This window comes from Typha latifolia, chromosome 2, assembly GCF_019914945.1.
Source record: "Typha latifolia isolate L0001 chromosome 2, TyphaL0001v2, whole genome shotgun sequence".
NCBI lineage: Eukaryota > Viridiplantae > Streptophyta > Magnoliopsida > Poales > Typhaceae > Typha > Typha latifolia.
Genome location: NC_133087.1, coordinates 602,121 through 624,893, shown reverse-complemented (window position 1 = coordinate 624,893; position 22,773 = coordinate 602,121). Strand labels below are relative to the sequence as shown.

The following is a 22,773-nucleotide window of genomic DNA, read 5'->3' as shown; positions in this document are numbered from 1 at the left end:
TAATAACGCACTCCAGCTTTTTATGCGAAGGCGTGGCTTCCACGCCATCCCTCATCCTTTACCGATTCTCACATCATATGCGTAAACAGACGCACCTCCACCGCCAGATCTGCAACCAACGATTGAGATCCAATCGAACGGTAAAAAAGCGCATTCAGTTTCTACGGGGACCCCAGTTCAGTGAGCAATGGGGGCATGCCACGAGTCACACAGCTGGAATCGCGAATGTTCCGTTTCCGATACCGTGGAATCGTTTCGGGTCCGATGCCATCCACCTCCTCGGATGCCGACGCACTTCTCTTTTTTTTACTTTAAATGGGAGGTCGGGGGAGAGAAGCGGGAATCGGACTCTCCTTCTTCTCTCTATTCTTATAAGTCTTCGGTGTAGGGTTTCTCGCTCTCACTGGCTTCAGAATCTGAGGAAGTTTGTGAATCCTTTGAGGTGCGTTTATTAAGTTGTAGATCTGCGTTTGAGCTGCGATTCAATGTATTTTGCGTTGGTTTTGGGGATGTAGAGCATTTTTTTAGACGTTTAATTTGTTTCTTTTTAATCTGATTTTTAGGATGTATTTTAGTTGATTTTAGCTATATTACGACGTTATTTTTGATCTGATCTTACGTTCCGTAGTAATCTGTGGTAGAAGCTTGAAGCAAATTAATGTCAGTCTGCGGTTGGATCTAGTAATATAAATCTATAGAACTTCTGTTGAAGCTTTTGTATTGTTGCTCTTTGATTCAGGGGATCCACCTCATTTCCAGGGATCTACTGGAAGTCTGGAACTTGCGCTAATATTTAGATTTGCTTTACCGTTTCAAGATCGACACTGATTTCTTAAAGCTTGATGTATGAATATCGTAGATATTTCTTTCAACAAGGTTGCCGTGCTTGATATAAATAACCGCTTGATGTTTGGATCTATTTGTTTTGGATTAATGCTTGGACTTCTTGGTTATTGTTCAAATAATTCGCAGTTTAACTGGCCATTCATCAAATATGGGTTATCTATGAAGATGTCTTCACAAGCTCATGTAGCCATATGTTATAGATAGAGTCAATACTAATTTAGCCAACTCTATTCTCGTTCATTTTATTCAAACAAAGGCGTGGGAATTTACAAAATATAAGTTGAAAATGGAAGTACTCTAGATCCTTTGACTCAATCAGTTGATATTGACAAGTTGTATTACTTCATTGCTAGATGTTTTGTTTTCTTAACAAACTTGTCAGATGCATGATAAGTCCAGAAGTCCTACATTATGATAAGTGATGTCATCTTCAAGGTTAGTTTAGGGACATTTATAAAGCAGCACAAGATGTAAAATTGTTTAGGACTCAATTGCATTGACTTATGACATGATAGAGAGGTTATAGTTATATTTACTAACCAATTGAGATACAATTTGGGTCCAATGTTTCTATATGGTATGGTTTACATTATTCAGATGCAATTGAAGAGTGAAGGCCCTAAGGAAATTTGCATGGGTCCCTAGAAGCAGTTGAGGAAGGGTCTTTCTTAGTGTATAAAGGACAACTTGGGATACAGACTCTGTGGAAAACAGATAGTAATTCTTGTATTGGGAGGGAACATGCACGTTGATTTTTCTGGTGCACGTGTAGCTTGGCATTTTTGGTTCTACATGCTCAGCATTTTGTTAATATTGGGCCATCACTGAGACATTATACGCCCCTCTTAAATGTAACCAACTGCTAGGTACTCGATATCAGGATTGTGCACCGGTCTGTTGTTTCTTTGTTCTTATTTAACTTCTTAACTTTTAATTCCATTGTTCATTGCTTTTTTTATCTCTTCATCTGCTCCACATTTCTAATGCCTCGGTTATAACTCTGATTCTCCTGGTTATAGATATATTCCTTTTTCTCCCTGAGTTTTGTATCTATAGACAAGGCTTACCTATTTCACTTATGTTGGTGTAACGCTATCAATGTGGCAGAGATTGTTTTTCTATGATCTGTCCATGAGTTAATGACTTTGGAAGTTTAATATGTTTGACAGCTTGACTCTATGGCTCCACCTCTGGAAGTATCAAACAAGTCTTCAGACTCACATCCAGCACATCCTCCTCTCAATGAAAGAATACTTTCATCCATGTCCAGGAGGTCTGTTGCAGCACACCCTTGGCATGATCTTGAGATAGGTACTTGATCTTTCATTCAACTTCCTTCGGAGTTTATATCATTCATTGCACATATATTTTTCTCATTTGAGTCATCTGAATTTCTACTTTTTTTTGCAGGTCCTGGTGCTCCCACTATATTTAACTGTGTAAGCATACTCTACTCTATTTAAAAGTGAAAAATATGATCCTGATGCAAAATGATAATATAAGTTAGCGACTTGTGTGATTCACCATCATAATAACTATTTTAATGGACTGCAATGTGCTCTTAATATAAACCCTAGATCTAGCTGCCATTATTTATTCTCTAATTTTTATAATTAACTCCAACATTTTGGCTCTTTAGTTGCATCTGTCCTTTTTTACAGTACCAAAAAACTTGTATAATTGGATATCTAGATGGTTGAATATACCTGATGAAAGATTGGATGATTCTACAGGTGGTGGAAATAGGAAAGGGTAGTAAAGTGAAATATGAGCTAGACAAGAAAACTGGGTTGATAAAGGTAACTTCAATCTTTGTACTGTTGCTACAGCTCTTCATTTTTACCCATTTATCCTTAATGCGATGCTTCTTTTCTATATTCAGGTAGACCGTGTCCTCTACTCATCCGTAGTGTATCCCCACAATTATGGATTCATCCCACGTACTCTATGTGAAGATAACGATCCTCTCGACGTGTTGGTCATCATGCAGGTATATGCATTTTACATTTTAATTTTACAGGCTACAGCATGAATATAATGTACATGTGCTTTGTAGTATGAGTAATGTTTGGGAAATTTTGTAGAATGGGAGCTTACGATAATTTGGTGATAGGAAAAGATATCAATAATCTTTTCCACTTGGCTTCCCACTCGTTTCCTTATCAATATTTCTTTTTCAGTTTCTATATCAATTTGGAGCCTCTAAAACAGTTCTAACCGATGTTGATTCAACAGGAACCAGTTCTACCAGGATGTTTCCTACGAGCAAAAGCCATAGGTCTGATGCCTATGATTGACCAGGTCTACATTTTTATCACTGTACTATGTTAATTTACTAGGTTCTTCATGAAGTTGGTATTAGTTATTTCAATGTCATTTATATTCTGTCATGTGTTGGGAGAAGTTGCATATGCCATTTATTTTGTTGATTACAGGGAGAGGCAGATGACAAGATTATTGCTGTTTGTGCGGATGATCCTGAATACAAACATTACAATGACATCAAGGAGCTTCCACCTCATCGCTTGGCAGAAATCAGACGCTTCTTTGAAGACTGTATCCTCATTTTTCAGCTTTATGTTGGATTTATACTGTGCTCTTTATCAGCTTTACGTATGGTTAAAAACTTAAAATCCGGTGTGAATTGTTAGTAATAATGTCTATGAAGTCTCATGACTTCTACCTGCCTATAACTCTCTAAGCTTACAAAGTTTTTAGTTAGTTTCCTTTGCTTCAAAATAGTCTGGCACAGCTTAAACTGGTGCTAAGAGTACATAGTCCATAATTATGCTAGTAAATGTTTTTGTTATCTGTAAAGTATTTACTGTTACTGTGTTCACAAGTTTTCTTTACATCCCAAATCAGATAAGAAAAATGAAAACAAGGAAGTTGCCGTGAATGACTTCTTGCCTGCAACTGCTGCTTTTGAAGCAATAAATCACTCCATGTAAGTAACTTGCTTAACTGAGTTTCCCGTCATCATCGAGTTTAACTTGCAAAATTTATGCATATGTAGTACCGAGCATAGAAACCTGATATATTCCTGAACAAGTCATGGGCAAAATGTGGTCAGCACTGGGAAGTGTTGCTTCCTGTAGATAGATTAGGGATCTTTATGCTTGTGTATGCATATATTGATTACCTTTTCATGTAGTTAACCTTTCTTGTTTTGATCATTGTAGGGATCTTTATGCTACTTACATAGTGGAGAACCTGAGGAGGTAGGATTATTCCAAGGATTTTGGGTTCTGTTGTTGTTGAAGAACCTCTGTGATGCTACGACGAGAAGCTGCGTTTATACACGGCAGATGCGCCAATTACCTTAGCATCGTATATACTATTACCGCTAGCTTTTGTTACTATTGTGAGTCGAGTGAGGTTTAATACCTTGTAAGAAATCAAACGAGTGACTTTTTACTTCAAAAGCCATGAAAACATTTTTTAATTAACAGTTTCTACAGGGATGTTCTTTATATATTTAATATGATGGATTTGAACATGAAGGTTCATTTATCTACTTATCCGGTCACAGATTATATTAGGCACTGCTGACTATTTTATTTCTCAACGCATTCCTAACTAGTCTATTCTATCATACATTACCTCACCTCCTAGAAAATTTTTGTAACACTAGATATTCGAAAGAGAACTTGCCGTGTGCCCATGAGGCCATTACCATTGAATTCAATCAATCTCATACACTTTCAAATAATTGGGTGTCGCTGAGATGAGCCATGGTTTATAGCGACCAATTTGAGCAAACGCTTAATCCAACTATAAAAAGTACTACACGCATAAGAAACCATCTCAGTACTCATCATGACCGTCCAAAGTAATATTCACCGCCTTTAATCCAACAGTTGAAAAGACACCACCTCACCGATCTGAGCCAAACATAATCCACCAATCCTCTTCCTCCCTTCCCCCTATATGACCGCTTCCATCCATCCCTGATCCCTACCTTCCAATAAGCAAGTCGCGATTCCGTCTATTTTTAGTTCTCGTTCCTCCTCTCTTCTAACCCCATCCTCCCTCGATCCCGAATTCCATGGCGCCCAAGGCCGAGAAGAAGCCGGCGGAGAAGAAGCCTGCCGCCGAGAAGCCCACAGAGGAGAAGGAGAAGAAGACGACGGTTGCCGAGAAAGCCCCCGCAGAGAAGAAACCCAAGGCGGGGAAGCGCCTCCCGACCAAAGAGGGTGCCGCCGCTGGCGACAAGAAGAAGAAGAAGAAGGCCAAGAAGGGGAGTGAGACCTATAAGATCTACATCTTTAAGGTCTTGAAGCAAGTTCACCCAGACATCGGTATCTCGAGCAAGGCCATGGGAATCATGAACTCCTTCATCAACGACATCTTCGAGAAGTTGGCCCAAGAGGCTTCTCGTCTCGCGAGGTATAATAAGAAGCCGACCATAACTTCCCGCGAGATCCAGACCTCGGTCCGACTCGTTCTTCCTGGCGAGCTCGCGAAGCACGCCGTCTCTGAGGGCACCAAGGCGGTGACCAAGTTTACTAGCTCTTAGGTTTTCCGATCTGCTAGGGTTTCCATAGGGTTTCGTGCCGTTCTTCTCGTTCTGATGGTTTTCTTTGTTCTTGTATTTGTATAAATTGGAAAAGGCGATGGATCTTAGTATTATAGTTGCATGTCTTGAAGCTTTTGTTGGATATAATTGACGATATATGATTCCGTTCTACGCTTTGAATCATTCCACATGTTTTACTTATCATCGTCTCCGGAAGTTTGTTGTTCCTCCTCTTTTGGTCCAGCGGCCTAGGGTTTCGAAGGTGATGAATACTATCTCTCTCTCCATCCATTGACAAGCTTCAAAATTGCTTTTATTTTGGCTGGAAATTTATTCTGGTTGGCTTGGTATGTTAAATGGTTACATTTGCGGTAGTTTCTGATCCCAATGAAGACAGTGATTGAGTTGTTGACATTGGTTTTTAGGGCTGTCATTTTGTATCACGGTCGAGGATTTCTGGTAGGCGTTAGTGTGATGTGAACACAATGGAACTGTGTTTCTTAGTGTTGAATTGCTTTTCTTTAGATTCTTCAGGTTCTTTTCTTATTGTTCAGCGCATTCTTCCTTCTAGTTGAGTTGCATGCAACCTTAATAGTATCGTCGCTTCTTGTTGTTTTAGAATTTTGGTCCTTGCTTGTTAAATTAACATATAAGCTTGATCGCTTTGTATTACTTGTACGCTTGGTTAGTAAAAGATCTCAGGTTATGCTCTGGAGCAGAAGGCAATGAATGTCACAAATGGAAGGGAATGTGTGTGGCATGCATTCTCTTTGATTTTTCTAATAACTCTTTTTATGTATATATTCATGAATTGAAAGTTGAAACCACAGTAAAAGAACTGGCATCTTGAATTGATTCCAAACATTTTTAAGTTGTACCTTTTGTTTGAGACATTTAATTATCTCGTATTATATGTGATGTTATGCAATTCAACAGACAGTTGGGCGAAGAAAGGATATTTGTGAATTGAGTCAAATGTTTGGGTATGCCAGGCCCCAAGTTAATATGAAATTATGTGTACATCAAACCTTTGATGATCTTTACTCTTAGTGATTTTGCATATTATCTTTTATATGCACCCATCAAGGTGTTGTGCTTTGTATCCCTGTTTTGCATTGCTTATGTCTACCTTTGGAGGTGATGCTGCATGGAGTTATTGAGTAGGTAAACGGTGGGTCAAAGTCATCATATGATGTTCTGAGGAATAAATAATTTTTTTAAAGGATCTGATAAGGTTTGTTCTTTGTCTGGTTTTAATTTCTAATATCATATGTAATTTTTCTCCTTGTATCACAGACTTGTAGATTTGTATCCATTTGGTCTAGCTGCACATTGCAAACCTCATTATTCTTGCTGTTCTTTTTGAAAAATGCATACAACTTATCAACTGTTGTAAAGTAGATTTTGTATATATGAAGTATCGGTTTCAAGATAAAAGACGATATGAAAAAAACAGTCCGTATTGATTGGTCTGTTTCGGGCCAAATCTTCAATCTGCTACTTTCGGAAGTTGTCATATGATTTTTATGCTGCCATTTTTTTAATCCCTATAGATTTCTGGGCGGGAATGGTGAACAATTTCTTATAAACACCTGGGCCTCTAATATTTATTAGCAGCGTATGCTATATCAGCACATTTTTGTTCATAAATATTTTATCATGCACCTTTTTGTACGTCTTGCAACGAAGAGCTGGACATCAGTTCTCTAGCTAACCATCTGGCTTGGTGAACTCAATAGTGATGGGGCCTAACGTTTTGTAGACAAGAGTCAGCTATTTGAGCATTAAATGATTGCATAGCAACTGGTGAACCAAAAAATTGCTTAAGTTCTATATTTTATTATTAGATCTCTTGAAAATGTTTGTTAGAATCTAATTTATCTTTCTGATCTCAAATATTTCCTTGACCTTTGTTGAGTATTTCTTTTGATGTTTTGGAAAACCTTGAAGTATTTATCCGTGATGTGTACTAATAGTAAAGACAGGTTTCTTTTTTTTTTTTTTGTTCTCTATATACAAGCTATAGAAGTTTGAAATCACCCACTCGCTTGCATTTCTTCCTATTGGTTTTTGCTTTTAAATTTCATGGGATTTCACCTATTATTTGGTTCGTGCACCCGAGTTCATTTGTTCGTTATCATGTGGTCTGGCAGGATGCCATCAGAGGGTATTTTGGTGTTTATTTTTATTCTCTTTTATAATGCATGCGGTTATTGAGTGCATGAGGTATGAACTCTGTTCATAGTTAATTTAGTCCGATGGAATAGATTCCATGTTCATCTATTGATGCTTTTGTTAATTTACAATCTGAATTTGTTGATGATGTTTCCGCAAATCAACAAGTATGATCGCTTCCTGTACACATGATAATTTCCAAGTATTTTTTGCCTTCAGCTTTTTAATTTTTGTTCTGCATCTGATATTTGCTGTATGTTGAAATATATTGCCTATAATCAGGAAAGGTATACAGAGTTTATTGGAGTCGATTGGGTTCATTCAATTCATTCAGAGGGGTTGCAACTGATCTATATTTAACAAATATAAAGGATAGAAGGTTTGTTAAATTCATTAAATCTTACGTCCATAATCGAAACCTAGTACAGTGGTATAGATGATGTCAACCCAATACCGGGATTAATCACATCAACCTTGTGCTTAGGTAATTAAATCAGGGAACAAAAAATAACGAGAAACACCTCACTGGGCGATAGTTCATTTCTCTCTCTCTCAAAATCGTTTATCTGCGTGAAAACTACTTTTCATCCTTTGTGGGCATATTGTATGCGAATATTCCTTCCATCGAGGGGCTGAAACAAATAGGAAAAAGCCTGAACTCAATGTGTAACAACAAGGTGATGAAACACGTAGAGACGTTCAGATAGATATCTATTTCACCTGACCATCCATCCTTTGCAGTGCAGCTGTAGCCTCACTTTCCATGAAAAATTGGACGAAGCCATATCCTTTGGACTTGCCAGTAGTTGGATCACATATTACTCTGACTGTCACATGATTCATATAAATAGACATCAGTAGTCATGACAGGATCATACTTACAAGGTAAAGCGGGAACCTACCTTTTATAATTTCACCATGCTGGGAGAAGGCATCCATCAGAGCAGCTTCATTTGTGTCATAAGAAAGGCCTGCGTCCCAGTAAGGCACGACTGTTACCCTCCGTTTCAACATTTACTTAAAAGAGTACACCAATCAAACAGATTGCGGGCAAGAAAGACGACTGACATAACCAACAAACCTACACCTCCCTCAAGACACCAAAATTATTTTTCAATCCGACCCATTCCTCGCACTACTGAGGTAAGAATACGTAAAATCTTGAGAGATTAGTGACATTTTCCAAAAGAAACCCGGGAATATTACAGATCGTGGAGTACCAAGATCACTGGAAGAAGTACAAGAGTGATATCGTATATAGAGAACTGAGAAGGTCATAGTTTGATACTTCTTACCTCCCACAAACAATCTACTGCAAGCCTTCCGAGCAGACATCCTCCTCGCCGACGCCGAGGCAGCAGTAACCAGCGAGAGCTCCACAGCCTTCCTATTCCACATGAACATGCTTCATACCTTAGATCCCAACCGCAACCTTTTTAAACCTCATATTGCCTGAAATACCCCTACCAAAACTCTAATTCGGGTAGAGACGAGCCTGGATCCGACCCGTTTACTCCCAAATCAGTCGCCTCGCCGACGCGGCTACGCCTTCCTTTTATACTCGTGTAAGCTGGTTCTAGGGCTTTAGATTCTTCCTATTCTCCTGCTTCAGTCGTCAATGGCGCTCAATTCCTCCCTTCCGCTCCGCCGCCTTCTTAGGGCGTCTTCCTCCTCGGCGACGCAATGGATATGGCCCTTCTCCCCCAGTCGCCAGAGCTCATCCTTCCTCTCGGACGACGATAGCATCAAGAACCTTCCTCCCCTAACCACGCCGAAGCTCTTCGTCAGTGGTCAGATTTAGGATCTCCTTATTCCCAGTTATCTTACCAAGTTATTTCCTTTGCTTTGTATTTTTGTTACGACGCATTCAATTCCTTCGCTATTTTCAAATACTTAGTGTTTCTACAATAAATTTCCACGTTAACTAAATGATTGGAAAAAATGTATCTTGATATTCAATCGATGGGCATAGTTCCTTGTAATAGCCGGGGGAGATGTATACTTTCTAATTTCTTACATGATCAAATAAAAAGTTTAAGAACTGATAGCTTTGCAGCTGCTGTAGTTTGTGGGATTTACTTAAGGAAGGACACTAGCTCTTGTCACATTATTGGCTTGCAAAAATGACGCATTGCACTGAATTGGATATCAACACCTCTTTACATGCTTTTTAATCCTAACTTTTACTATCGCTCATACCACCGATGTGCAATTTTAAGGATCAGAAACTTTTAAAAGTTCTCTGATTCCTTAATATCAAAAAGAGGTAGGCCTTAATTTCTGACATTAACTAGTGCCATTCAGACAAAACTTGAAGGGTTATAGGTTTCTAAAAAATTATCGTGTAACGAGTATGTACTTAAATGGGAGAGAGTATTTTGGGGGGACACCATGTAACATAAAGTACACTCAAATCCACATACAAAATGAATTTTTTTTTTTTTTTTTTGGGTCTTTCTACTGCTTGAAACTGCAAACAGCATGAGAATTGTTTTTACTCTCTTTGCTCCCTTATCTATAATATGATTATTTTTGCATCGAAGGATGCATAGCAGTTCCCTTTTAGTCCTTTTATTAGTTGATGCTATATAGTTGCTTCAGCTTCATCTGACTGATGTGATTTGGTATTTTACTCTGAATTCTGAAAGCAAAGTTGGTAATCTACATATATTTCTACATCGCCAGGACAGCATTAACAGCATGAGAATTGTGGTTCCTTTTAAGGCTTCCTGGAAGTTCAAACTATGATTAGAAAGAAGAAATTATTCAAGTTTTAATCACTCATTCCATGGAATGCAGGACTTTCAAGGTTAACAACAGATGAAAAGCTAAAAGATGCATTTGCTTCTTATGGCCAACTTCTCGAAGGTACATGAACTTTTCTCGGCTATGAACTTATTTAGCGATGAACATTTTTGCTTTAAAGTAATGTTATATACTTGTTTGGTGCAGCGAAAGTTATAACTGATAGAGCCTCTGGGAGATCCAAGGGATTTGGTTTCGTGAGATATACGACTATCGAAGAAGCTGAAAAGGCACGGCAGGGGATGAACGCAAAGTTTCTGGATGGTTGGGTTATCTTTGTCGATCCTGCTAAAGCAAGAGAGTCAAAACCACCGCCACCACCTGAACCGGAATCATCGGAAGCTGGCTTCAGGACAAACAAAACAATTGGTTGGTGTGGATAATTATGCAGGAATCAATGCACACTCAATTGTTGCAATATATTGGGAGATTATTGAATATTGAATCATTGGTGAAAGAAACTGGATAATGGGACATCTGAGTTGCTGATTGAGATAAATGGAACTGTCAATTACCTTTTACTTTTGAGATTAGCTTATACGGATTGCAACAGTCAATTTGTGGCTATCACGTTGCAGGAACTATACGCTTATCTAGTAATTTTAGAGGTTAAACTGTCAGATGCAGCTATACAGTATTTAAAGAGAATTGTTTTTCACTTCCTTTCCGGTTTAACTTTTTTCAATCATACATTGCAACGTACAGTTTTTACAAACATTTTATTTCATTATTTAAAGATGCAAAAATAGTGTTTTCCAATATGTGATACTATTTATTTATACATCTGATAATTCACAATAAAATAAGATACAACCGTCTGTAACCATATGGTTTCAGAAGATCATCATAACTCCTACTCTGCTATACTCTGCAGAGAAAGTTCGATATCGCAACAATTGAATAATTATCTGTGAATTCCTTTTTGTTATGGAGGATTAGTTTACAGGAGAAGGTGACCTGTGACTAGGTGGGAGAGAAAGAGAGACAATTATCCTAACCATTACAATAGTCGTGCAAACTTGATATGACAACCAACACTGTTTCTTCCAGGGGGGAAAAAAAAGCTAACTCTGCGAAGCACCAAAATACAAAATGTAGAGTTAATTTTAAAGATTCAAATCCTCCCCTAAATGAGCCACACTAAGACCTTTCGACATCTATTTATGAAAATTATCCTAATCATTACAATAGTCGACAGTACCTCGTCAAGAAGCAGGCTAGTTGGTTGTGCAAAATTAATTGCACTGGAAAGCATATTATCCCCATTTTATATAGTAATTTATATATAATTAATAAACTAACACCTGAGATTATCAAGTAACGGGATAATCTAAGACTGCAAGCAAAAGCAAGTATATAGAGCAGAGAAATAGAGGAACTGGAAGCAAGTCCAGGTAACAAAGAGTCGCAAACTGATTCTACTTGTATTTTCTAAAACAAACTGAGTCCACTTATCGCCTATTACTCCCAGCCTTTGTTGCTGATATAATAATTGTGCCTTATTACTACAAAACCAAGAGGGAAGAAAAGAAAAAGGTTTGGAAGCAGGAGCAGACCATGCAGCAGAGGAAAACAATAAAAAAAAGGTCCAAATTTATGTCCCCGGTATCTTGCGCCAGTATAATTACATGAGTTTGTGAACATAACAAAGAAATTCATGTTTGCAGGTGAATGAAGATAACATAACCGAGCATTCATTCCAATGCCATCAAAGAAGACTCTTGGCTAGATCCTTAAACTATTACATTCATTAGTTTGTAACAGGCTACAAGTACATACTGGTTGCACATAAGTTCCAGAAAATAATAAATCATCATAAAGGAGTAAAGGACTTAATAACCTGGACGACAGACACTACATCAACTAAATCCAACATCACATGGACTATAAACATACATAAAAGCAACCAAAATGCAGAGAGAATACCTCCAATGCACAAGCAATTAAGAGTACTCAGTTGGCACGGCCTCTAATAACATCCAGGCCCATCTCAGTAGGATCAGTTGCTTGCAACTCCACCTGGATACCATCCAACTCTCTCTTGAACCTATCCTTTGAGCTTGCATAAAGCATCTTACTTCTGACTCTCGAGGTGTCAGGTGACCTGGACATCACCATAGGGCAAGAAAAGGAGAGAAAATTGTCTGTAATCTGCGAGTTATTTCAGAGGTTTCGAGGATAAACTCAAAAGGGGAAGAGGAATACCATGCAATGAAGAAGATCTTGCTCTTCTGGCAGTTCTCTTCAGTCACAAAATCAAAGTCATATATTGCATATCTGCATTCATTGGCGGGGAGGCTTGCAGAAAAATCCTCATAACCCAAAGTTGGCTCACCGAGCTTCTCCACAACAACCTGCTTCAGTTTTTCGTCAATCTTGTAGACTATAAAGCGGTAAGTCCTCTTTGCCTTCAATTCCAAAAATTTCAATTTGCATTCATCGTTTACAGCCATCCCAGAAGCTGCATTGGCCTGTGACGCAAAAAAAGAGTACAAAAGAAGAAGTTCCGACAGCATCCCTATGAGATAATTCTGACATCTAAGAGAAGCCCAGACCGGACCTCGATCAGTATGATTTCAAAAGGACCAAAGTTTTACATATAACTCAAATAATAAACACATTAAAGGATACAAACATAAAGATAGATTGAAAAGTACAAGAATGATATCCACAAGTCTATACCTATAAACGCAACAGCAAATTATTACGAACTAATGAAGACAAATTTGTCGGTTAATTCATTTTATTAAAAAAAATACCGAACTAAACTACAAAAATATCTCCTTAAATGAATCTATCTCCAGCGTCAGAATTATCTTCTTAGGATTGCACAAATTCTTCAAACAACCAAAATAATAATCGGATCGGATCTCTCCATAATCCCCCCCCAAAAGAGACATCAATCAAGGCAATTCCTCATATTTAAAGCGCACGGATTTAATAGAATCAGCGGAGCAAAGCAGTCTACAACAGATCGATCATCTAAATTTGAAGAAAGCAGTGCAGGGATCACAAACCCTAGCAAACAATAAATAGAAAAGTTACCATTCTTGCAAAGTGGAGTAGTAGTCGAGGAGTAAAGCAACGAGATCGGCGGGGAAAATCTAAGGCTGGTCGACGCTCCGAGATCAAAGGCTCGAAGAGAGCAACTGCGATTTGAGATCGAAATCGAAATCGAAATCAGGCGGTGCCCTCTTCGATCGGTGGTGGTGGTGATTTGGGAGGGAGGGTGTGGTGGTTCCTTTTATATATTCTTTGACGGCTAGTCATTTTTGTGGGGCCCACTGTAAAGTCGATCCAATCATCAAGCGCCACGTTTGATTTGGCAAGTAAAAGATAAAAATAAAAATAAAAATAAAATAGTCTCCTCTTAATACTAGGATTAATTGTATCTAGATTCTGGACTCAAAAACATATGCCTATTTTTATATTTAGACCATTCAATTACTTTTTAACACATTTTGGTCCTCCAAAGCCTCACTCATCTTTTGTGTGACTCTCTTCCTTCTCTTTCGGTGTATTAAGCTATATGGCCGTTAAAAAAACAAAGAAAAAAAAAAACTTTATCTTTTGAGTAGATAAAAAAAAAAACGTCAAATGATAATTCTCAGTAGGTGTATAATAAACTTTGATCATGTATGAAATGGCATCAAAGTTGATAAATAAGAACACAAATGCAAGTGGAGATGGATCATTAGATGCTTCTCCGTACAAATATGCACATGCATTAATTTTGGCAAAGCTCATCAGGAAAACACCAGCAAATCGTTGGCCCACCATTACCATGCGTTGAAAGTTTTGAAGAGCATTTCTTTTCTTAAAAGTAGAGGTTGGCATTTGCAGTGGATTAGGAAGTGGCCTGAAAGATCTTAATGCAAAGCAAAGGAACCAGGAATAAATCCATTCAAAATAAAGGCCGGCGAATGCTAGCTGTTAGCTAAGTTAGTGCAGGTCATAATCACTTCAAGTCTTAAGCTAAAGCCATTCCTGAGCTTTAGCTATCACAGCCTGGACAATGAGTTGCTACAAAAGGGACAACTCATCAGAAGAGCTCAATCCTGAGCCAATTTGATTGCAAAGATGTCCATCCAGTATGCATGCATCTCTTGAATCACTTGAAACTGACATGTGAGGAAGAAGCTTTCTGCTTCTCAGAGGTAATCTTATGAACCTACAAAAAAAAGAAGAAGAAGATTATTGTCTTTTAGATTTGTAATCACAACTCACGGTTATAGAGCATAATTGAGGATTAAGTGCATATTGCAATGTAAAAATATTGTGGGCTGTCTTTTCGATAGACAAAGTCTGTGTGGCGCTTAATTTCTTAATTAGGAAGTTAGGTTAGCCATTTTGTTTCACAACTGCAACTTTCTAAATGATAAACGAGAAAGCAAACAATAGAGAATGATACTCAATTGACATAAGAAACACAACTATTATATTGATCAACTGCAAAGTACATACTAATACTAACAACCGTAGAATAGAATGAAAGAGTAGAGACTTTTCTAGAGACACGGTCCGCGTGGCACTTAACTTCTAGATTGGAAAGTTTAATTAGCTATTGATCAAATGTAAAGAACATACTCATACTAACAACTATGAAAATAAAAGAAAAGAGTGGAGACTTTTCAATAGATATACTTAGCTTCCGGATTGGGAAGTTAGATTAACTGTTTTGTTCTAAATGATAAATGGCAAAATAAACAAGACAAAGTGTACACAATTGACATATGAAACACAACTATTATATTGATCAAAGGCAAAGTGCATACTAATATGAACAACTATGGAAATTTATAAAAGGCAAAGAGCTAGCGGAGTCATCTCGATATAGACAAAGTCCGATTTTGTTTCGCAACTGCAACTTCTTAAACGATAAATAAACGATAAAGCAAATGACACAAGATTAAAAAAAAACAATCTAGATAAGAAACACAACTACATACTAATACCAACAGCTATGGAAAAGAAGAAGAAGAAGAAGAAGAAGAAAAGAGCTACACTAAAAATCAGATAAGAACAAGTACTCGACGTCCTGAAGAACTTCCCCGAATTGATCAGCAGCATCACTGGAGCAACACGAGCTATCGACAGCCTTTTCAATTATCTGACAAACCATTGTCCTATATTCTGGGCTCCTTTTAAAAAAATACATCTGAATGCTTCGGCGGATAAATGTCATTCCCACAGCGTCTACTAACGCAACCGAAGCATCCAGGAGCAGCTTGTAGTCTCGCCGATCGATCGCCCCTCTCCATCCCCACATCCTCCACACAAGCTTTTGTAAATGATCTTCAACCTGCAGTCGACCGAGCGGATCCGTTCGGAGTAGCACCTTCATGAGAGGAAGAGCTCGCTTGAGGCCCTTGAGGCCAGTCGATACGCAGCGGCGTTCGGCCATCACTAAGGCCTCGCCAAAATTATTGACGACCATATAAACATACCACCTTTTGTTTTCAACGGGAGATAGGAGAGAAACGATGGAGCAATGCAGCTGCAAGTAGAGCATGTACTCCTCGCCGCTGTAGTAGTTCATTGCCTGCAAAAGATTAAAATTTAAACACCAACCCTCAAAGGCGGCCAAGCCGTAGGGCGGCACGGCCGCTTCAGCGAGGGCTGCAAGTGCCGCCAGAATATGCGTCTTTGTTTCGATAGTCGTAGGGCCGGCTTCGATGATATCTACGAGGGTCGTAATGTGCGGCCCGACGGCGCATCCCGTCGTGATGGCGATCTGCTCCACCATCCTAAGGCCGGTGCAGCGAACTCGAGGGGCAACCGTACATGTTAAGAAACCTTGCAGAGTCGGGAGGACCTCAGGAATCCCTAACGCGGAAGCCACCACGCCGAACGTCCTCGCTGCGGCGTCTCTCACGTGTTCCGAGGCGTCGTCTGCCTGTGGGGCGACCACCGCGACGATGGCGTCCAAGCCGGCCGATGTAGTGAGTGCGTAAACCATCTCCCTGGCGGCGATGACATAAGGCCATTCCCCCTCCCCCACCTCCCGATCCTCCTCCTTCGTTAGAAGAAGAAGAGGCTGCACGGCTTTAAGAAAAGCTTGGGTGTGGCAATTGCTCAGCGTTTGCTGCAGGGTCTTGAGATTTCTGAGGACGAGTTGGAGATCTATGCGTTTCAGTTCGTGGTGAGTGAGCAGCGCCGTGATCCGATCTAGCAAAGGGACCGGACCCAACGTTTGAGCCTCGTCCAGGAGCCATTGCAAAGAGAATTCCCTTTCTGGGTCTACCCTCGTGCCTGTATCGAATACGAGATCGAGTAAGAGATCATGGAAGTACATGCCCAACCACCCCAGTTCCTGTCTCTCTTCCTCGCTCATCATCTTGTGCTCTCGATAGATCGAAACCCTAGACCTGGGTAGGAGAAGAACGCCGCCTTTGGGCTTTCGAGTTGTACTTATCTCCATGTGGGAACTCATAATATAATTATTTTTCCTCTTTGACCCTTGTCGTTTCCGCATGCTTCTCCCAACCCAACTTGCACTTACGGACTTCTTCTTATTGGGTTTTTGCTTATGCCTGTATTGAATACAAGATCGACTAGGAGATTATCAAAGTAATCTCTCTTCCTCTCTCATCGTTTCCTACTCTCGATCTATTGAAACCCTAGGCCCTGTGTAGGAGATGAACGCCGCCTTTTAGGCTATGGACTGGTATTTATATGTGAAAGTGGGAGCCCGTAATAGAATGCGATCGTCTCTATGAGGAGAGAAGGACACCAGTTAAGTAGTCCACGTCTGCGAGGACTTCTTTCATCTGAGCATCGCCAACCGAGCAACATGCATGCGAGCTAGCTATATATCGACAGTCTCCTCATTTGCTTTTCAATAAGCACGTTACATGAGAGATATATATTGACTATCATGATAGGCGCCATGATGACGAGATCTTCTAAGGCAACAGTACAATTAATCTACGATCGAGCAGCTTATTATATAGTCTCCTTACCCATATATCATGCACAAGACTGCCACAAGGAGCAGTTTTTTATGGTTGAATGAATTGCACGTCTTATTATTCATTATCTATATATCTCCTCACTTTCCTTATCCTGTGGTATTAGGAGTTACTTGTGAGAGTGCATATATATATATTAAAGATATAATGTATATTATTGAACGTATACTTTTAGGTTAACTGGTTATTTAACATTACGAGAGTTCATTACACATGATTTCTGTGTAATGAACTCGCTAAGTAGCACCTATATCCTTGCTTGTGCATGGGAACGGAATGTTGAATCTGGCAAGTGTTCGATGTTAATTTGAAGCACTCTCTTGAGAGAAGTTTGCGAGGGGGTGGTGCTTCCTCCTTGCTGCTTGCTTTGATTTAAAAGCTCGCTTCGCAAGCTGAACACTAATCTCCAACAAGCCCTCGAAGTTTTGGTATATAATTGGGAGGTATATATGAGACAAAGGCGAGCGGTATTTATAAGGTGGAAACGATCGGCTCTCTCTCTCTCTCTCTGTATATATATATATATATATATATATATATATATATATATATATATATATATATATATATATATATATATATATATATATATATATATATATATGAATCTTTTGCCTTTCACACCCTTATATTTAAGTATTTGCAAATAGATCCCTGTTAACATTTCAAGTAAGTACATAGAAAGTATTTTCAATATAATTAAATTACTGTAAAAGATATAATATGATTTGTAAAAAGAGCACTGGAGTGCTTTAACAATCAACAAAGCAAGCATTGAGTCTTGTGGAGGAAATAGCAAATTATTACGTAGCAAAGTGAATAATTACTACAACGCATGATTCGCATATGAAGCTTGTAGTTCGAAATTTTATTGTGCTGATTTAACAAGCTTCTCACTGAAGTCCCAAAGTTTTTTCGCCAAGATTTCTTCTTTGGCCATTAGGCTTGGCTTCTCCTCATTGCAATCAAGGAAGTACTTTCCTGTCACACTCTTCAAACTGGGATGCAGTGCTACATAACATGTGGTTGCTGCTCCCTGAAAAGATGCACCTTTTACATGTCAACATACTAATTGCAAGTCCACCTCAAAACTTAATTAAAATGTGAATGCCAGATAGTAACTTGAAGAGTTTCTGGTATATATAGTGATAGTAATTGGTAGATTAGGTAACTGACAGATACTGTAGAATCATGATATCTCTATCTATATTTTTTTCTCCTCTCTTTTCCTTATGTGCTATCCTACTACTGGGTTGTAAAAACTCAGTATAGTCTACTATGAAGTGTAGACAGTAGAGGAAAAAGATAATAAGCTTCTAGGAAGTTTAGAATATATTTCAACTCTTTATAATTTGTGGGTCAAATCACACATGCAAATTGTAGTGCAACATGTTGCGAAAGCGATGACAAACCTGTGGTACATTCTTCCAGAAGATGTAAGTGAATAACTTCAGCATCCCTGCAAGAGTATAAAAAATATTTCAAGATTGCGTAGGTCACTCATTTGAAGAAGTGTGTAGAAATAAATTGAAACCTAAGGTCATACTCATAAGTAGGAAAGAGTGTCTCATCAGATTTGTCATAATCAGTCCTGGATGAACAGAATTGACAGTGATGTTCGCTCCCATTCCCTGCCTCACAAAATGTAGAAATTCATCTGCATCATCTTTATGGACAGAGACTGTGCATTAAATAAGTTACAAGGGTTGCTATGTAATAACGGGTCCATAATTGACCTATCCTTGGGCCCAAACTTTTTAGGAGAATTTTTCTGATTTCAATTGGGTTGAATTATCTGTATACATAAGTCTTTCTTCATGCAATTGGACATTTCTATCTCTCTAGCATTTACAAACATCATAATAAACACCAGGTGAAGACATATCTAAAGGAGCACTACATGCACATCCAGCAAATTGTCTCCACTCTAAAATTCTTTATTGCAAAAAGGAGCAGAGATATGCCAGCGGAACAAGAAGAACCGGTACCTGTAAACGTCTAGAGAGCTCATTTGCATGTAGGATGTTTGCCAGCTTGGATTGGCCATACGCCTTCTTATCTGAGTATCTAATAAAGAAAAATAAAGAAAATTGAATTCGCTTGAGAAGTAACCATCCCATCTATGAAATTTATTCCACAATATAGCCTCCCAACTGTCTATAAGAGAGACTGCGTACCCTTTCTCATCGTTGAGTTTATCAAACCGAATCCCTGATTCATAAGTATGGACATGTGCAATAGATGATAAATTTACAATGCGACCCTCAATTCCTGTATCTCTTGCGGTATTAATCATTTTCTCAAGAAGAAGTTCCGTCAACAGAAAATGACCTGATTGAATAAAATTGATCAAACAAGTGAATTAGTAACTACATGTTCTACTGAATCATTTCTAAACTCATGTGAGGTAAGGACTATGATAAACCATAGCGTACCGAGATGATTGGTGGCAAATTGCATCTCTATTCCATCCTCAGAAAGTTGATATGGGCAGAACATAACACCTGCGTTGTTTCTAGAGAGAACAAAGAAGGATCATTTATATTACTCAAAAGTCGAGAATGGATCTCATAAGAAACTAAGATATACTATTTGGAAGTAATTTATCTCACTCATACCACCAGACATCAAGTTATGCAATTATAAGTGAGACTTATTGATAATAATGGAAGCAAATTATGTCAAGGATCAGAGAGAGTACATTAAAATATTAAGAGGAAGATTCATCGATATGAATTTCTCCGCAAATGCTCGAACAGACTTAAGTGAGCTGAGGTCAAGCTTCAGAACATCCAAGCGAGCTGTTGGATTATGTTTTAGAATAAACTGCTTTGCATCATTTGCAGATTCCATATTTCTTGCAGCAATGATAACATGTGCTCCTCGAAGAGCAAATACTCTTGCAGTTTCTGCCCCAATTCCACTTGCTCCTCCTATACCACATTATATTAATAAGTTAATGTTGTAAAAAGAATTTAAGAAGATAAAAAAGGACCTAGAACAACAGCCTTGGAGCATCTCTTAGTTGTTCAGTATAATGAACCACCAGTTAAATCTAGTCCACTGTTATTGCAAATAAAAATGAAATTAATCGGTCTAACTCTTGATTGTACAGGAGAAAAGAAAAAGGATCCCTGTTTAAGTAAGAACTAATTGCGACATCAACTTCCTTGGTAGGCAAATTTAAGCAAGCATTTCTCTTCTATTGATAAAATTATGAGATTACGTAACCACACACAATCATTTAGTCAACTTCACCAACCACTCTCCAATCTCCATAAGTAGCCAATCAATGAGCCATAATTGGCTCAACCAATTTAACAAACAAAATGGTCCCTTCACTGTGTAATAAGTTAAAAGAAATCCTGCTAGTTGGAGAAGTCTTGAAGTACAAATGAGTTCCCTCACCCCTAAGGAAAATAATGAATGTACAACTTGGTGAAGACCTTCGTTGATACATGAAGAAGAAAGTCTATCTAAGTGTGTCAGTAGAAAAGAGGTGGGCCACTCAATTTAAATTCTACATTAGACCGCCTACCTACCAGATAAATAGATAATCCGAGTGAAGGATAAAAATGGGAAGAAAAATCATCAAATTAGGTCAAAATAACCTAGGAGTTCTAGACAACCTACGGGGGCAAAAAAAAGAACAAGGAGAGTTCAATGAAAAGAACCTCAAGACACAACCAATGGAAGAGATCAGCAACATCCACCAAGAACTAACTCAATAGATTCAATAAATAATAAGTACCCAAGTGAGAAAACTACACAAAAAGGAGGGAAATACCAACTACTAACCCGTTATGATGACAGTGAGATTGCTCGCATCAATGCCTGCCGTGACTTGCTCTGCCGTGGAAGAAGAACCGAAGCCACTCTCCCCTGGCCACCCAGTAATCAACGAGAAGAGACCCATTGCTCCGCCTTGACGACCCACGAGTGAAGCAAGCCTTCCTCTTTAAAGAGGAGGTGGAGAAGAAGGAGAAGAATGGAAGAGAGAAGCGAGAAGAGGAGGAGGGGGAGGGGCGTTGGTAACCATTGCAGTAGAGGAAGTTATTTATGGTTGGGGAGTCGATAGTTGTTTGGTTGGAGACAGAAAGATAGAGGAGGCAAAAATAAGAGAAATTAAATGCACGGCGTGAGAAGCACGTTAAGAAATTTATTTGCTCTTTTGCTTGCATTCTCTTTTTAATCTTTCAAGTGTGTGACATTTATCAAACAAATTTATTTTTCAGGATCTTACCAACATTCTTAATGAAGTCCACAAAGTCACCTTGAACTCTAAAACAAATTTAAAGAAGACATTGTCATCTTACACACAAAAATAATAATAATATCATACTTGTAAACAACTCTCATATGTTGTACAGAGAAATTAATAAATCTACTGATCGACTTGCCAATCAATTATGGTCGCTATCTGACTTATGGAGTTACTTCGGAAGGAGGAGCACACCTCGTAAAGTTGTTGTAGTTGTTGGCCTCCAATCTTTCTAAGACTTTTTTTTTTTTAATCAGATTCCTTAATTAATATATCTATTATTTTATTACAATAATCAATTACATATATATATTTCAATTGAAAAAGATAATATAAAAAGCTGGATAAGACCCACTAGGAAAGCACTTTCACATGTTCGACCAAAACCCGAATTGGCAAGCCAGAGACTTCACATTGTTTTCATAGCAAATAAAATACAAGTTTTGCAATATATAGATTAAATATAGAGATTTTATATTTTTCAAATGACACGTGGGCCCGACAGAACTCCATACTTTGAACTTTTGTTGAACGATAATTTTCATATTTTATACTTTGAATATGAATCATGTAACATTAATCGTGAGATTACAAGAAGTTGTTATCATCAAAATTATCTACATCACTCTTTTTTCTTGATTGTTCCCGTTTCCCATACTTACAAAGATAGCTCAACGCTGAGTCTAATCAGCCATTTTTATGTTTCATATCTACTGCATTCAATACCTGAGCAGGTATAGTTGCTATTGATGTGAGCTGCATTTATATGCTGGGGACTTGATAGATTCATGCATATGTGACTCCTTGCAGCAACAAGCAAGGGTAACTAATATTTGTCTATATTTTCACACTCTCTCCCTCTCTCTCTCTCTCTCTCTCTCTCTCTCTCTCTCTCTCTCTCTCTCTACATATATATATAGATATAACATATGTGATAAAAAGAGTAGTATAAAGGTTAGTCTCTCAAAGAAATTACTTGCCTGATGAAACAATCAAGGCAATAACTAGTAGAAGAGTCAGTTAAGTAGATGCTTCTCTTCAATGTTTTCTGTGGAGTTGATAATTACATTAAAAGGGGCAGTTAGACCTAAATGCCAGTGGAGGTGGTCCAAGAATTGGAACAGATTTAGAACACATGATCTACTTGGCAGGCAATAACTAAGAAGGGGATACACCTCCCATCATTACCATTACTC

General features: G+C 38.4%; 6 protein-coding genes across 7 annotated transcripts; 3 read left to right on the top strand and 3 right to left on the bottom strand.

Annotated features, from left to right (window-relative positions):
• The first annotated feature begins 105 nt into the window (after window positions 1-105).
• LOC140781553 (soluble inorganic pyrophosphatase 4) lies at window positions 106-4,363 on the top strand. The gene is made up of 9 exons (XM_073127573.1): window positions 106-442; window positions 2,016-2,157; window positions 2,257-2,285; window positions 2,580-2,645; window positions 2,729-2,836; window positions 3,082-3,147; window positions 3,282-3,402; window positions 3,712-3,793; window positions 4,029-4,363. Exons 2-9 carry the CDS (start codon window positions 2,025-2,027, stop codon window positions 4,069-4,071), a joined length of 648 nt encoding a protein of 215 aa, XP_072983674.1. The 5' UTR covers window positions 106-442; window positions 2,016-2,024; the 3' UTR covers window positions 4,072-4,363.
• Window positions 4,364-4,413: 50 nt separating this feature from the next.
• On the top strand, window positions 4,414-5,548 carry LOC140781554 (histone H2B). Its single transcript, XM_073127574.1, has one exon. The coding sequence runs from the start codon at window positions 4,895-4,897 to the stop codon at window positions 5,363-5,365; it is 471 nt and encodes a 156-aa protein (XP_072983675.1). The 5' UTR covers window positions 4,414-4,894; the 3' UTR covers window positions 5,366-5,548.
• Window positions 5,549-7,911: 2,363 nt separating this feature from the next.
• LOC140780915 (glycine-rich RNA-binding protein 2, mitochondrial-like) lies at window positions 7,912-9,068 on the bottom strand. Of its 2 annotated transcripts, none has more exons than XM_073126632.1 (4): window positions 8,836-9,068; window positions 8,443-8,511; window positions 8,261-8,367; window positions 7,912-8,193 (listed from the first exon to the last, which is right to left on the bottom strand). In XM_073126632.1, exons 1-4 carry the CDS (start codon window positions 8,942-8,944, stop codon window positions 8,125-8,127), a joined length of 354 nt encoding a protein of 117 aa, XP_072982733.1. In that variant the 5' UTR covers window positions 8,945-9,068; the 3' UTR covers window positions 7,912-8,124. The 2 variants fall into 2 exon arrangements, with proteins under 2 accessions (XP_072982733.1, XP_072982735.1); XM_073126634.1 differs by having other exon boundaries at window positions 7,912-8,172; window positions 8,836-9,059.
• Window positions 9,069-9,118: 50 nt separating this feature from the next.
• On the top strand, window positions 9,119-11,007 carry LOC140780914 (organelle RRM domain-containing protein 2, mitochondrial-like). The gene is made up of 3 exons (XM_073126631.1): window positions 9,119-9,330; window positions 10,340-10,408; window positions 10,493-11,007. The coding sequence occupies exons 1-3, from the start codon at window positions 9,159-9,161 to the stop codon at window positions 10,726-10,728; spliced, it is 477 nt and encodes a 158-aa protein (XP_072982732.1). The 5' UTR covers window positions 9,119-9,158; the 3' UTR covers window positions 10,729-11,007.
• Window positions 11,008-12,071: 1,064 nt separating this feature from the next.
• LOC140782709 (actin-depolymerizing factor 7) lies at window positions 12,072-13,564 on the bottom strand. Its single transcript, XM_073129431.1, has 3 exons — window positions 13,391-13,564; window positions 12,551-12,816; window positions 12,072-12,449 (listed from the first exon to the last, which is right to left on the bottom strand). The coding sequence occupies exons 1-3, from the start codon at window positions 13,391-13,393 to the stop codon at window positions 12,299-12,301; spliced, it is 420 nt and encodes a 139-aa protein (XP_072985532.1). The 5' UTR covers window positions 13,394-13,564; the 3' UTR covers window positions 12,072-12,298.
• Window positions 13,565-17,990: 4,426 nt separating this feature from the next.
• LOC140780997 (short-chain dehydrogenase TIC 32 B, chloroplastic) lies at window positions 17,991-21,389 on the bottom strand. Its single transcript, XM_073126743.1, has 8 exons — window positions 21,115-21,389; window positions 20,018-20,249; window positions 19,752-19,831; window positions 19,494-19,647; window positions 19,305-19,383; window positions 18,863-18,947; window positions 18,729-18,775; window positions 17,991-18,352 (listed from the first exon to the last, which is right to left on the bottom strand). Exons 1-8 carry the CDS (start codon window positions 21,230-21,232, stop codon window positions 18,185-18,187), a joined length of 963 nt encoding a protein of 320 aa, XP_072982844.1. The 5' UTR covers window positions 21,233-21,389; the 3' UTR covers window positions 17,991-18,184.
• Window positions 21,390-22,773: the final 1,384 nt, after the last annotated feature.